At 37.6% G+C, this 12,413-nt stretch overlaps 3 protein-coding genes and 1 pseudogene across 3 annotated transcripts; all 4 read right to left on the bottom strand.

The window, feature by feature from the left end:
* Positions 1-2,066: 2,066 nt before the first annotated feature.
* LOC113538848 (ovarian cancer G-protein coupled receptor 1-like) lies at positions 2,067-3,650 on the bottom strand. Its single transcript, XM_026934253.3, has one exon. The coding sequence runs from the start codon at positions 3,153-3,155 to the stop codon at positions 2,148-2,150; it is 1,008 nt and encodes a 335-aa protein (XP_026790054.3). The 5' UTR covers positions 3,156-3,650; the 3' UTR covers positions 2,067-2,147.
* Positions 3,651-3,835: 185 nt separating this feature from the next.
* bdkrb1 (bradykinin receptor B1) lies at positions 3,836-5,717 on the bottom strand. The gene is made up of 2 exons (XM_026934359.3): positions 5,560-5,717; positions 3,836-5,474 (listed from the first exon to the last, which is right to left on the bottom strand). The coding sequence occupies exon 2, from the start codon at positions 5,470-5,472 to the stop codon at positions 4,408-4,410; it is 1,065 nt and encodes a 354-aa protein (XP_026790160.3). The 5' UTR covers positions 5,473-5,474; positions 5,560-5,717; the 3' UTR covers positions 3,836-4,407.
* An 809-nt stretch (positions 5,718-6,526) lies between these two features.
* LOC113538847 (B2 bradykinin receptor-like) lies at positions 6,527-8,028 on the bottom strand (annotated as a pseudogene).
* Positions 8,029-9,021: 993 nt separating this feature from the next.
* Positions 9,022-10,822, bottom strand: LOC113538846 (B2 bradykinin receptor-like). The gene has a single exon (XM_026934251.3). The coding sequence runs from the start codon at positions 10,686-10,688 to the stop codon at positions 9,699-9,701; it is 990 nt and encodes a 329-aa protein (XP_026790052.3). The 5' UTR covers positions 10,689-10,822; the 3' UTR covers positions 9,022-9,698.
* Positions 10,823-12,413: the final 1,591 nt, after the last annotated feature.

Consider the following 12,413-nt stretch of genomic DNA (forward strand, 5'->3'; position numbering starts at 1 on the left):
CAACCTCAGTTACCAGTATACAGTAAGTGCTAACTGTATCTTCAGTATGTATGTAAATAGCTTATTTAGGTTCTAATAAATGTATTTATTCATTTCAGTTAAAAATCCCAAATGACTCATATCTTATATTTGAATGAATGTTTATGGATAATCTGTCACTGACTACAGAAGAAAATGACCTAATGGGTGCCAGTTTACTTCATTGCTTAAAGACTTCCCCTGAAACAATAGGTTTTTAAACGAATTTATTTATTTTAATTTAATATTAACAAGTGTTATCTAATAGAAAAGTCTACAGTTTTAAAAGCACATGTAGTTTAAACTAGGAACAAACCGTCATTCAGTTGCAGAAGCTGACTTCAAATTTCTATTTGTCTCCATCTAGCGTTCAAATTGTGAAAATGCACAGTTAATTTGCCCATTAAGCTTGTCAATTCCACTGAACAATGCCCTCATTTTTCCTCTCAGTGAGGGCCCCACCTCTTTAAACACCTTTGTATATATACAGACTCAGATATACAGACACATTTGTAGATATCTACTGTCAAAAGCCAGAATTTGATATAACTATCCGAACTGTTTGCAAAGTTCACTTCTACCATTCATTTGAATGTTAATGGGTTCAGAACAAATATGACCACAGTAAATTAATTACAAATGAAAGATCGCTGGCATGTATAGATATCAAAGCCTAAAAATACAATAAATCTTACAATAATCTTACAATAAACAATAATCTTACAATAAAAATCTTACAATAAACAGAAAAGCATAAGTGAAAAGGGAGGTTTAAAACAGCTTAGAGTACATAGTGTTTTTACAAAAAAAAAAAAAAAAAGACTAATGCATAACTTCCTGTTGTTTTTTTCCTGGTCCTACAGTGACCACAGACTCCAGGTGGGAGTAGAAGTGTAACCACATGTAATGATGTCATTGTGGATAGAAAATACTGTGTTCATTCAGCTGACTGTGTTTGTTCATTCTTCACTGCCTCATAAGTAATTAAAGTATTGTGCTCTGGCTGTTTTCCAAATCGTAGCCAGAACATTTACTAGCCAGAATGCAGCAAACATAACTGCATGTGATTTTTAGTATACAAATTAATTAATTGGTTCATTTGTTGAATTATTCTGTGTTGGTCAACAGATGACAGCCAAGTACAGATGCTTAACAGATGCTCTCTCTCTCTCTCTCTCTCTCTCTATTTTTTTTTTTTATTTTAATTTTTTTTTTTTTTACATTTTTTAAACCAAATTTTACATAACCAGTAGAAAGCTTTCAGCTAGAATTTGTTTTTTAAACCATGTAAATCCATGTAAAATTAATCATATGTATGTATATATATATATATATATATATACATACACATATGATTAATATATCATATATTGATATGTATTAATTATAGTGTACTTTGCATATCTTCATTATACATTTGCAAAACAAAAAACAAAACTGGCTCTATATATGAAGTTAATTCACCTCTACTGGAACTCATAATGCAAATTCACTGGCAAGCAAAGGCTAATGATAAAACAGTTTTTATCAAGGTGTCTAAACTCACCAAACACAGTTAGCACAGTTTGCAAAATGGTTGTTAGTAAAGGAAAGTTAATGTAAATTTAAATGCGTCATACAAAAATTTGTAGACATTTGCTAATAAATGCTATTACAGCATACACATCTTGTACAGGCCAGTGTGAATTACTGCATTTGCAAACCTTATTTAGGTATTTTTTTTACTGTTTTGAGTCATGATTAAGTTATAATACAGCTATTACCGTGTGGATTTTGTGTTGTGAATATGTATTTTAGCAGAAAATAACTACTTTGCTTGCAGCTTGTAAGTTTGTGCTATACACGTGTAAGTAGATAACTATTTTATTTGCTTTATTCAGTGAAACAGTTTCAGTGGAAAAGATAAATAATGCTGATCCCTGTTCAAGATTGGGTTGTCAGAATCAAGAGTCAACATATCTGGAATATGCAGAATTGTGTTTCAAAAGAGTCAAAATCCATAGTGGTTTGCAAAATTACAGCAAATTATGTTGCTTACACTGCATCAGATCAGAAAGCCATAGACTTTATATTGGAAAGGAATGTCTTTAAAAAAGTGACAATAAAGTTATAAAAGTATTGCATTATTATCATGCAGTAGAGGAGGAAGATAATCTCAGTACAGAAAAAGTCTTACTTAACTGATGCTGACACTTCATATAAAGACTTCGAATCTCTGTCTTGGCACTTTCAGTCATTAAACAATACACTACTGGATCTAATACACTATTAATTGTTGTGGTTGCAACAAACACCATGTAGACGTTTCTTAGTTGCTTGGCAATATCACATTTATCAGTCTCCCACACCCCCCTGACAAACATGACAACCTGGAAGGGGGTGAACGAAACCACATATACAAGCAAGAGAATGCACAGCAGCTTGCGGATCTTGTTACGCTCGCTGGCCTCTGTGGATGCGCTTTTTCTGAGAGACACCATTATCTGGTGAAAACAGAAAGCCATCACGAACAAAGGGATAAGAAACGACAGTACCACCCTAATTATAGCCACATGGGCTCTATTTGAGTCCATAGGTATCTTCTCCTCACACAGTCGACTGATAGAGAATTGCCGCAGTTCATCTTTGTGTGCCAGGAGGCCGATGTGCAGAGAGATCTCTATGAGCCACACGAATATGCTCACCAAGGCTGCTGTTCGCACCTCATGCAGTCTGGCAAAGTACAGAGGAAAGACCACAGCAAGGTAGCGGTCCACAGAGATACAGCAGAGCAGTCCTGATCCCACATAGAAACTGTTGTACATGATCACTGCGATGAGGCTGCAGAGAGTATCGTTCACCGTCTGCTGCATAGCTAGCATGATCCATACAGGCAGGGTAAGGGTATATAACAAGTCACAAATGGACAGACTGACCAAGTAGACTGCCAGGCTGTTTCCCCTTCGCATTATTATCCATGCTACATACAATGACAAACAGTTACCTGCAAGTCCAAAGATGAAAAAGAGAGAGTAGGCTGCTGGGTACATGTAGGCATCCACTGTGTCATTGTACGTACATGAAGAATTGTGTTCACTGATGGATGTGTTTTCGTCCATGATTGCTGTGAGGAAGTTTGTGTCTGTAGACAGCAGCATATATTTTTCAGGTAGTGCTGATGAGCTGAGTAGGTGTTCCAGCCAAATGCAAATTCAGTTAATGCAAATACAGCGTAATCGGCATAATGTTCTGTCTAAGAAAAACTGTCATCTGATATGGAATATGTTTTTTTTTTTTTTGTCTCGGAGCAAACTGATTGCTGATGGAGTAAAACAGTGGACAAGGAAACAAAGCAACAGAAATGGATCACTTTGGGAGCATTAAAAAGTCCCCAGGAATGACTACTGAAAGGGGAATAAAGCTAGAGGTTCAGGGGTGCATGTAAAAAAGCTGCCCTTGATTGGTTCTGGGCCACAGACAATTTATGTTCTGTGGAACAGTTTCCATTCCCTTGGGTTCCCATAGGCCTAATCTCAGCTTCTATAGCCCTATACAATTTCTATATAGAGTTCTTGTTTTTAAGATATCTGACTACTCAGCTACAAAACATACCTCAACATGTAGCTGTTTTATGTTACACTGACATTACTTACACATACTTCAACTTGAGGAGGAGCATTCCAGTCCACCAGAGGAAGCATTAGATCGTGAGGAATGCAGAGGCTGTACATTTGAATCGTTGTCTGCTTATTATTATGTATTTACTTATCTATTTTTGCTATGAAGCTCTTTAAGACGAACTGATAACAAATATAAATTCCTTACAGACATTGCGGAAGTGACTTTTATTATTTTCAAAACACACAGAGGTAACACATATACAGCTCTTTTCCCAACCTGCTTCATTACAAGAAAAAATAAATGAGTTTTCCTTAGTAAACAAATTTACAAAGAAACTAAAATTCATATTTTGAGAACATGCACCAGTATGACTTAATGTTCCTTGTCATGCATTGTTATGTAACCTTCCATAAACAGTAATGTGCAGCATGTTAAATGGGTGGTGCATGGGTCAACACAAGGTCAACGCAAAACAGCAATACTGTTAGAAACGAACTGCAGGAGCTGCCTAGTATGGTAACTGTGTAGACACAGTTTACAAGTACTGGCAAGTACTGTTGCAGATACATGTAAATCCTTGAGTATATCCAGGACACTCAGCTTGCTATTGATTATAAACATTTGTGTACAAAAAAAAAATTTATACATACTTATGCAGTGCTTATTTCTACCATTACAATTGCTCATTGGCTGATGTTTACACACACATTCTCTCTCTCTCTCTCTCTCTCTCTCTCTCTCTCTCACACACACACACACACACAATATGCACATATTGTAGTTCTGGCTCTACAATACGACTGGTCTTATTTGATCACTCCTTTGGACATATGTTGATATAACTGAGCGTTGTAGTGTGGTGGCCACAGACCCAGTGGAGCTCTTTCTTCTTTTATAGATATCACTGACTTTCCTCTTGAAGTAGCGGCCACTGCATACATAAAGCACTGGATTAAGACAGCAGTTCAGAAATGCTAAGTATGTGGTGAATTGGGTTCCAACATCTAAGATATGATACCAGGTATCCAAATCCAGGACGTTAAAGTCACATAGTACATCCAGAAAGGTGAAAATATGGAATGGAGCCCAACAAATGAAGAAAAACAGGGTCACAGCACACACCAGCACCATGGCCTTTGTGTCTTTTCTGTCCTGTGGGTAAACACCATCCCTTCTTTTGTGAAGGACCCACAAAACATTACTGCTACAGAAGACAATTGCCAGGAGAGGAAGGGCAAAGCCCAACAGGTCCAGTTGAAGATTGTGGGCAAATTTCCAGGAGGCAGAAGGGTAATGAATAATGCAGGCTTCCGTCTGAAGATATGGCTCATACTTCACTGTCCTGAAAGTTGCAGTGGGTATGCCCATGATCACTCCAAAGAGCCAGAGACAAAAGCAAATGGCCTTTGCATTTCGTCTCCTCCTCAGCCATCTTGCTTTCATAATCAGCACTAGTGCAAAATAGCGGTCTATATTCACCATCACCAGCGTGTAAATGCTAGCATACACATTGACAATAATGGAGAGATTGACAACCTTACACAGAAACTCTCCATATGGCCAGTGGAAGTAATTGAGGATGTTCATGGCCCAAAATGGTAAACAGACCAGCAGGATCAGGTCAGCTAGTGCCAGGTTGCCCAGGTAGATCTCAGGCACGCTCCACTTTCCCCTCTGGAAGAAGAACACCAGCAATACAAAAGCATTCCCCAGAATCCCGGCCAAACACACAGTAAATATGTATGGTGGTACAATAGCATGAACAAGAAGCCAGTCTGATGAGTTGAACAATGCAAGAGGGGAAAGTGTGGAATTTTGAAGCTGGACTGTTACCACAGATTCTCCTTGATCCATTGCTTAAAGATAAGAGATAAGAGAACATCATTAAGCAGCATTATATCAAAGCTTGTAGTCTAATAAAGTGAGAAAAAAATGACTTACCTTGCGAGTCAGTTTTGTGCTTTTTAAACTAATACTTATCAAACTACTAATGTAATGTAACTACTACCACAGTGCTGAGATGGAGTGCAGTGGGTAGGGTTTCCTTGATTTCACTCAGTGCAATGCTCGTCCTGAATAACTGAGCAGGGAGCAAGCATTATGGTGTACATAACAGCATTCCTCCCCTCCCACAAGTCTTGAGTGATTAATCTTGTTTATAGTTCAGGCTTTTCACCCTGAAAATGCAATCCGTACTGAAAAAAAAACCACACATAAAATCGTGGATGTGTTTTAAAGGTTTTTGTTGACCTGTTTCTGTAAACCTGTACACCTTCATATATCGACAGCGTATGTATATACTGTATACTGTATATGTGTATGGTCTATGTATACTGTATAATATATTGATGGCTCTGTTATGCTGTGAGGGACATTTTGCTGGCATGGTTTGGGTCCATTTGTATGATGAAACATTTATATTCTAGTGGGAGTAATCTCTTGCAAGATGATAATGCTCCCAGCCACAGTGCATGAGCTCTCTCTTTCATGGTTTAATGAGGAAGAAAATGATGTAAATAATATAGCTATCATCTTCACAGACACCTATGAGAGAGTTGTATTACACCGGACTCTCCACCACCATCATCAAAACACCGACTGAGGGAATATATTTTGGAAGAATGGCATTCATCACTCCAGTACAGTTTCAGCTACTTGTGGAATCTTTGACAATGTGCAGTGAAGCTATTCTGGCAGCTTACTAAGAAACTTTATGTTGTTTTTTCTTTAAATCCATCTATCTATCTATCTATCTATCTATCTATCTATCTATCTATTCTATATAAAATAAGTGAAGTATGTCACACATGAAAACTTTTGAAAAGCTTTATTTGCACCTAAGCAATAAGAAGGTTAAATTTATATACATTACAGTTATTTATAACAGCAGCTTTTTTCCTGGGAGAAAATAATCTAAAAAGAGAATAAGCATGACAGCTGTATTAGTAATACAAGAGTGCCAAATTTAAAAGAAGAAAACTGTGTTTTGGATAAAGATTGAGACACAGAATAGACATAAATCAAACAAATTGTGTAAAATTAAATTATGTAAATTATGTATTTACAAAATATAATTAACTTAACAGTGGTAGATGCACCAACAGTAAACAAAGAGATGCTTATTTAATGTGTCAAATATCTAACATTTACATAACAGTAGGGGTCACTCTAGATCCATCTCATCTACAAACCTTAGGTTACACTCTTGTGCACTCTGTATATTTTACACTGGAGTTGATTTTGTGAGATGGATAGACTCCCCAGCCCCCCAATTCAGAATCTGAACAAATACTCCTTTAGCCTTTTGCCTGAAGTGTTTTCCTACAATCACATAGAGAAAAGGGTTGAGCGAGCTGTTGCTGTAACCAAGGTAAGTAGAGACCTGCGTTCCTATGTCCAGACCATGTATCCACAGACAACCGGAGATAACATTAAAATAATAAAGTGTGTCCAGGAACATGAAAATCTGAAAAGGCAGCCAGCAGAGAATGAAAACTGACAGGACAACAAGTACCAAGACTGCAGCCTTCCTCTCTGTTTTCACAGCTGAACATCTCCTCACCTGTTTGTCACTCAGAATTGTAATGATATGGTAACTGCAGTAAGAAACAAGAGGTACAGGAACCAGGAAACCCACCACATTGACAGTCATGTTGTAACGCAGCCTCCAGCCATCATGAGGGTAAGCCATGTAGCATGCTTCTGCCTCAAGGTCAGGGAAAAACTGCACTGAGCGAAACAATAAGGCTGGAAGACTGAGCAAAAAGCCTGTGAGCCAAATAGCCACACAAATAGCCTTGGCATGGCTGGTACCTTTCCGTCTCCCCAAGGACATGGGCCTCGTCAGAACTAGGTACCGGTCCAGACTGACCAGAGTGAGGAACAGCACGCTGCTGTAGTAGTTCATACCAATTATGAGGCTAACCACTTGGCACATGGGCTGTCCAAAGTACCAGTTGAACTTGTGAATTATAGTGATGACCCAGAAGGGAAGGCAACACATCATGAGGAGATCAGCAGCAGCAAGGTTTCCCAGATAGATGTCTGCCACAGAGCAGTGGCCTTTCTGAATGCAGAACACAGCAAGGACAAAGGCATTGCCGAATACGCCCAGCACACAGATGATAGACATGTAGGCTGGCTGTATGGAATAGATCCAATCCCAAGCCTCTGTGCAGTTACATTCCAACAGCTCCCAGTCAGAGAGTGCCAGCGATGGAACTGTCGTCATGTTAAAAATCATCGAAAAGGCTGCTCCTCGGAATGGATGGACTGAGAAAAAAGTTTTGCGGTGAATGCTAATCAGGTGTAGATAGCAAGAAATGATGGTGTAGTGAGAATAGAAGCCAAAAAGTCTTTGGAGGGCAGAGCAGAGTGAGGCACCACCCTTTATTAGAGAGAGGACAAAGACTATGCTTGGTTGCTAATGGAGCTAATGAACTCTTTAAATAAATGATGCTATGACGAACATCAAATGGAGGCAACAGATGGCTGATCTTATCTGCTTGATTTGACACTGGGATAACTGCCCTGCTTAGAGTGCCATGCACCTTTTACTTGTGGCATGGCAAATGAGTATTAAATGATAATCAAGGATGTGATCTGTCTTACTTTTTCTTGTATGTCTCATTTGTAACAGTAGAGTAATATCAGTGTTCTGGCCATTTTTCTAAATGAGATGACTACCTGGGAATTCAGCACTCAGACGGCCACTGTTATGAATCATATATAAAATTGTGAATACTATTATTTGTGCAAAGTCTTTCTGACCTCTATTAACTACCATGACCTTAAGCTGTGCAGTGCTGGAATATGAATGTCTAATTCTTCATAGACTTGGGCTTGAATTGCTACTGGCATTTCTAGGTATAAAACTGTAGTGTAGTATTTTCAGATTATAATTACAAGACTGAGATCAGTGTTTACAAATCATTCCCTTTACTGAAAGCAAAAGAAACATATTCCAAGTTGTTTCCAGCCCGCCAGTACTCACCCACACAAAATGATGATAAAGTCTTGTTTATTGCAAAGCGTGGTCCTTGTGGTTATGTGTGGGTGATCTATCCACCAGCGTCTGCTTGACAGCATGTCTCACCGGCAACAGCCTTAGGGGAAACATAAGCCACACCACTCTTTCCACAAGTGGCGAGACTGTGACACATTATTCAGTGTAACCCACCCTTTATTTTCTGGAAAATCACTTTGAAGCCTTTGACTAATGTCGTTGACAGATTTTCAGTCCAGGGCACTCAGGAACTGTTTCAGACAGTGTGATTTTGCCACTGTAGGTTACATAAGACAGCATTATGGAAATATTCTGAAAATATAATATACTGAAAACAGCTAAAATTTTTGAGTATTTATTTTTAATATATTACAGTTATTATCTCCCCTTGTCCCTTGGTAACAGTGACAGTAACAATGGACATCCATTTGTCACCTCTTTGTTGTGTATGATTACATCCCTTCACATACAATACATATTTAAGCACACTAGAAATCACATAATATATAATTTATTTATGACACTCCTTATTTACAGAGTAAAGATATATAAGATATATAAAATTTCTTCATAAATATAATAAAGTTAAGTCCATCAGTCTGAGCAAACTATGCAATAACTACTTCATTTATCAATTACAAAAAAAGGAAACATTCATTCAGTGTATATGTATTATTCAGAAAAGATTGTTTCACAAAACTGACACAATTATTTTTAACTGTTAAAGAAATCCTCATATGAAACTGAAATATATCTGAATATTTTCCTAACACACAGTGTTAATTACTGTCATATCTTAACTAGCCTGATAGTAATTATACTAGCATGGATCTTTATATATTATGTGGAAATTCTACTACTGCATTTGGTACATAATAATACATATTTTTGATAACACATACAAATACAAAGGCAGTTAAACATCAGGAAATTTCTTTGAGAAATATAAATTAACAACATTTACTTAACTCATGACATTACAAACAGTTCCTAGTGGACTCAGGATTTGGTAATATATTTTATAAGCAAATGCTTATTTAATCTATTTAATTACTTAAACAGTTTGCTTTTTTTTTCATGCAAATGTTTTCCGTGTTGATGAGTGGAGCTCCTTCACTTTCTTTCTGAAGTTTTTGCCAACTATCACATAGAGGATTGGATTAAGCACGCTGTTGCTCAATGCCAAATATGTGAATATCTGGTTACAGATATCCAGGCCATTTTCTAGTCTACACCCACTTAATACCTCAAATCTCATCAAGATATCTAAAATGGTTACTAGGTGAAAAGGAACCCAACACAGCAGAAAAGCCAGAAGAACAACCAGCACCAGCACTGTGGCTTTCCTCTCTTTATTTACTGCATTGAACCTGTCCATTACTTGCCAGTGCAATGCTTGTATGATCTTACACGTGCAGTAGGAAATGACAGTCACAGGGATGATGAAGCCCAGCAGGACAAGCAGAATGTCGCAGGCCAGTTCCACCGCGTCGCTGGGGTAGGTCAGTATGCAAGCGGTGACTGAGTACTCTGAGATGTACTTTACATCCCTGAAGTTGAGTGTCGGGACACTCAGGATGATTCCCAGAATCCACACAGCTAAGCAGCTCAGCTTGGCATACAAGGTCCGCCGCATTCTGCCATAAGTCAGCGCAAACACCAGAGCCAGATAGCGGTCAGCGCTCACCATTACCAGGAAGTAGACGCTGCAGTACATGTTCATTTTGATGCCCGTGTTTACCAAACGACACATCAGCAAGCCAAACCGCCATTCAAAACCACTGGCCACATTGATGGCCCAGAAAGGTAGGCAAGACGTCAGAAGGAGGTCAGCTGCAGCCAGGTTACCCAGGTATATCTCTGCCACAGAGCAGGCTTTCTTGTGCAGGCAAAATACTAGCAGGACAAAGAAATTTCCCAGGATTCCTAGCACACAGATGACAAACATGTATACTGGCTGCATGGTGTACAACCAGTCCCATGCCTCTGTTTCAGGACACAGGCTATGATTTGTGAGATTGGTGGGGAAGGTTGAGGGTGATGTTCCTGGGATTTCTGGTTCCATCTGGTAGCTGTCAAGAGAGGTTTTTTCTTTTGTGATTTTTTTTTGTTAAATTTAGCTAGCCTCTTAGAACACATAGTAATATAACTGATAAGTAGCTCAGGCATTTTTCTTAATTGTGGTTGTGCACTTATAAACAGGAATTCTATTGTGTTCAGAAACTTTATCACAGCCACAGTTCTGGAGAAATTTCTCTTCTCTTTGACGTAAACTGATTAACAGTCTCTGGAGAGGAAGTGATTAACAATTTTAACAAAAATATTAACAAAAAGTGGAAGATGCAAAGGAAGGAAAAGGAGAATTGCCAGACTACATGCATAAACAAAAGTCAGATAATAGGTTTAACCTTATATAAGCAGCAGAGATCACCTGCTCTGCTAAATGTAATTTTTATATCCTGGAATGGCCAGACATGGAGGCCATTGTGTTATTGTTAACAAAGTAACAGTGTCAGTGTTATTAAAATATTGCAGTATAGAATTATTTTTAATGCTTGTTTAACAGAATCATTATTTTCAATGTTGAAGATCTTAATAAAAAGCCAATAAAATTAACATTCAAACATTCAATATTTAGTAGGCTACTTTATCAGCTTTTATAGTTATTATAATAAATTATTAGTTATATTATGATCCAAGTCAATATTTTCTTACTAAAACAATGATTATCAAATCCTTAGCACAATATACCTACAGGGAGTCAATTCTTACTTGCTTTTTTTTTTTTTAAGTTTACACAAAAGCTGTACGCACCTTGTATGAATGGGATCTCTCTAAAAATCAATCCAGATGTGCTGCTACCTTCCTTCCCACTCTACTGAGCATACCACATGTCTCACTGCTTTAAAACCCAGTGAGCTGGATCTTAAAGCAGTGATTCCAAATCTTTTCCCTCCTCTTCTCTTTTTTTCACAGTTTCCTGGACCAAAGAAGAAAAAGACATTTTTCCCCTGAAGCCAAATATAGAATATAGTCAGAATATAGTCAGAATTTTTGATTCAGTGTCTATGTTTCTTTACTTTCTTTGTTGGCCTTAAAAGATTAATTTTATATTGGCTTTTAATTCATGACCCTGTAGAAATATGTTTAGATATCCACCAGTGCTCCAACTGTTGCAAACATAAATATTTGTGAGTTGAAAAAGAGGTTGTTGAGATTAAATGATCCAAAGCTTTGTACTGAGTAATGATGATATAGTAAGGGAAATCACATGTATCCCCAATGAGTACTTTTGACTTTGCAGTGGCATTAGAATGAAGGACCTTGACCAAAACTAAATGGGAAAAAAGATTTATCTGCTTGGATCTGTTAGGAAGAGAGCCTGGAGAATACTCACATTATTTAAACTTAGCATAGATTTTAATGACTTATGTTGTTTCACCACAGATTCTGACATGTACAAAAATGTCCCACACATGGGTTGAATAAAACAAATATTTAATTTTGAAAGGATGAGTAATGCAATATATTGTATGACCAACTTGCTTCACTGCCTCTTCAGCAGCTCAGTTGGAACAATTTTGATACAATGTGCCTAGTTTAATGGCAGCCTGAACTACTCACCATTGTGATTAATTTTTTTATTTTAAAAAATTATTTATTTATTTTGTGAATTGACTCGTGTGGATTTCCACCTACACAGACACATATTGTCATTATTGACCACAAAGTTCTTGTGTGACTGATTAACTATGTTTAGGATGTACTCATGTTGTGTGTATCCAGCTAA

This window comes from Pangasianodon hypophthalmus, chromosome 10 (genome assembly GCF_027358585.1).
Source record: "Pangasianodon hypophthalmus isolate fPanHyp1 chromosome 10, fPanHyp1.pri, whole genome shotgun sequence".
NCBI lineage: Eukaryota > Metazoa > Chordata > Actinopteri > Siluriformes > Pangasiidae > Pangasianodon > Pangasianodon hypophthalmus.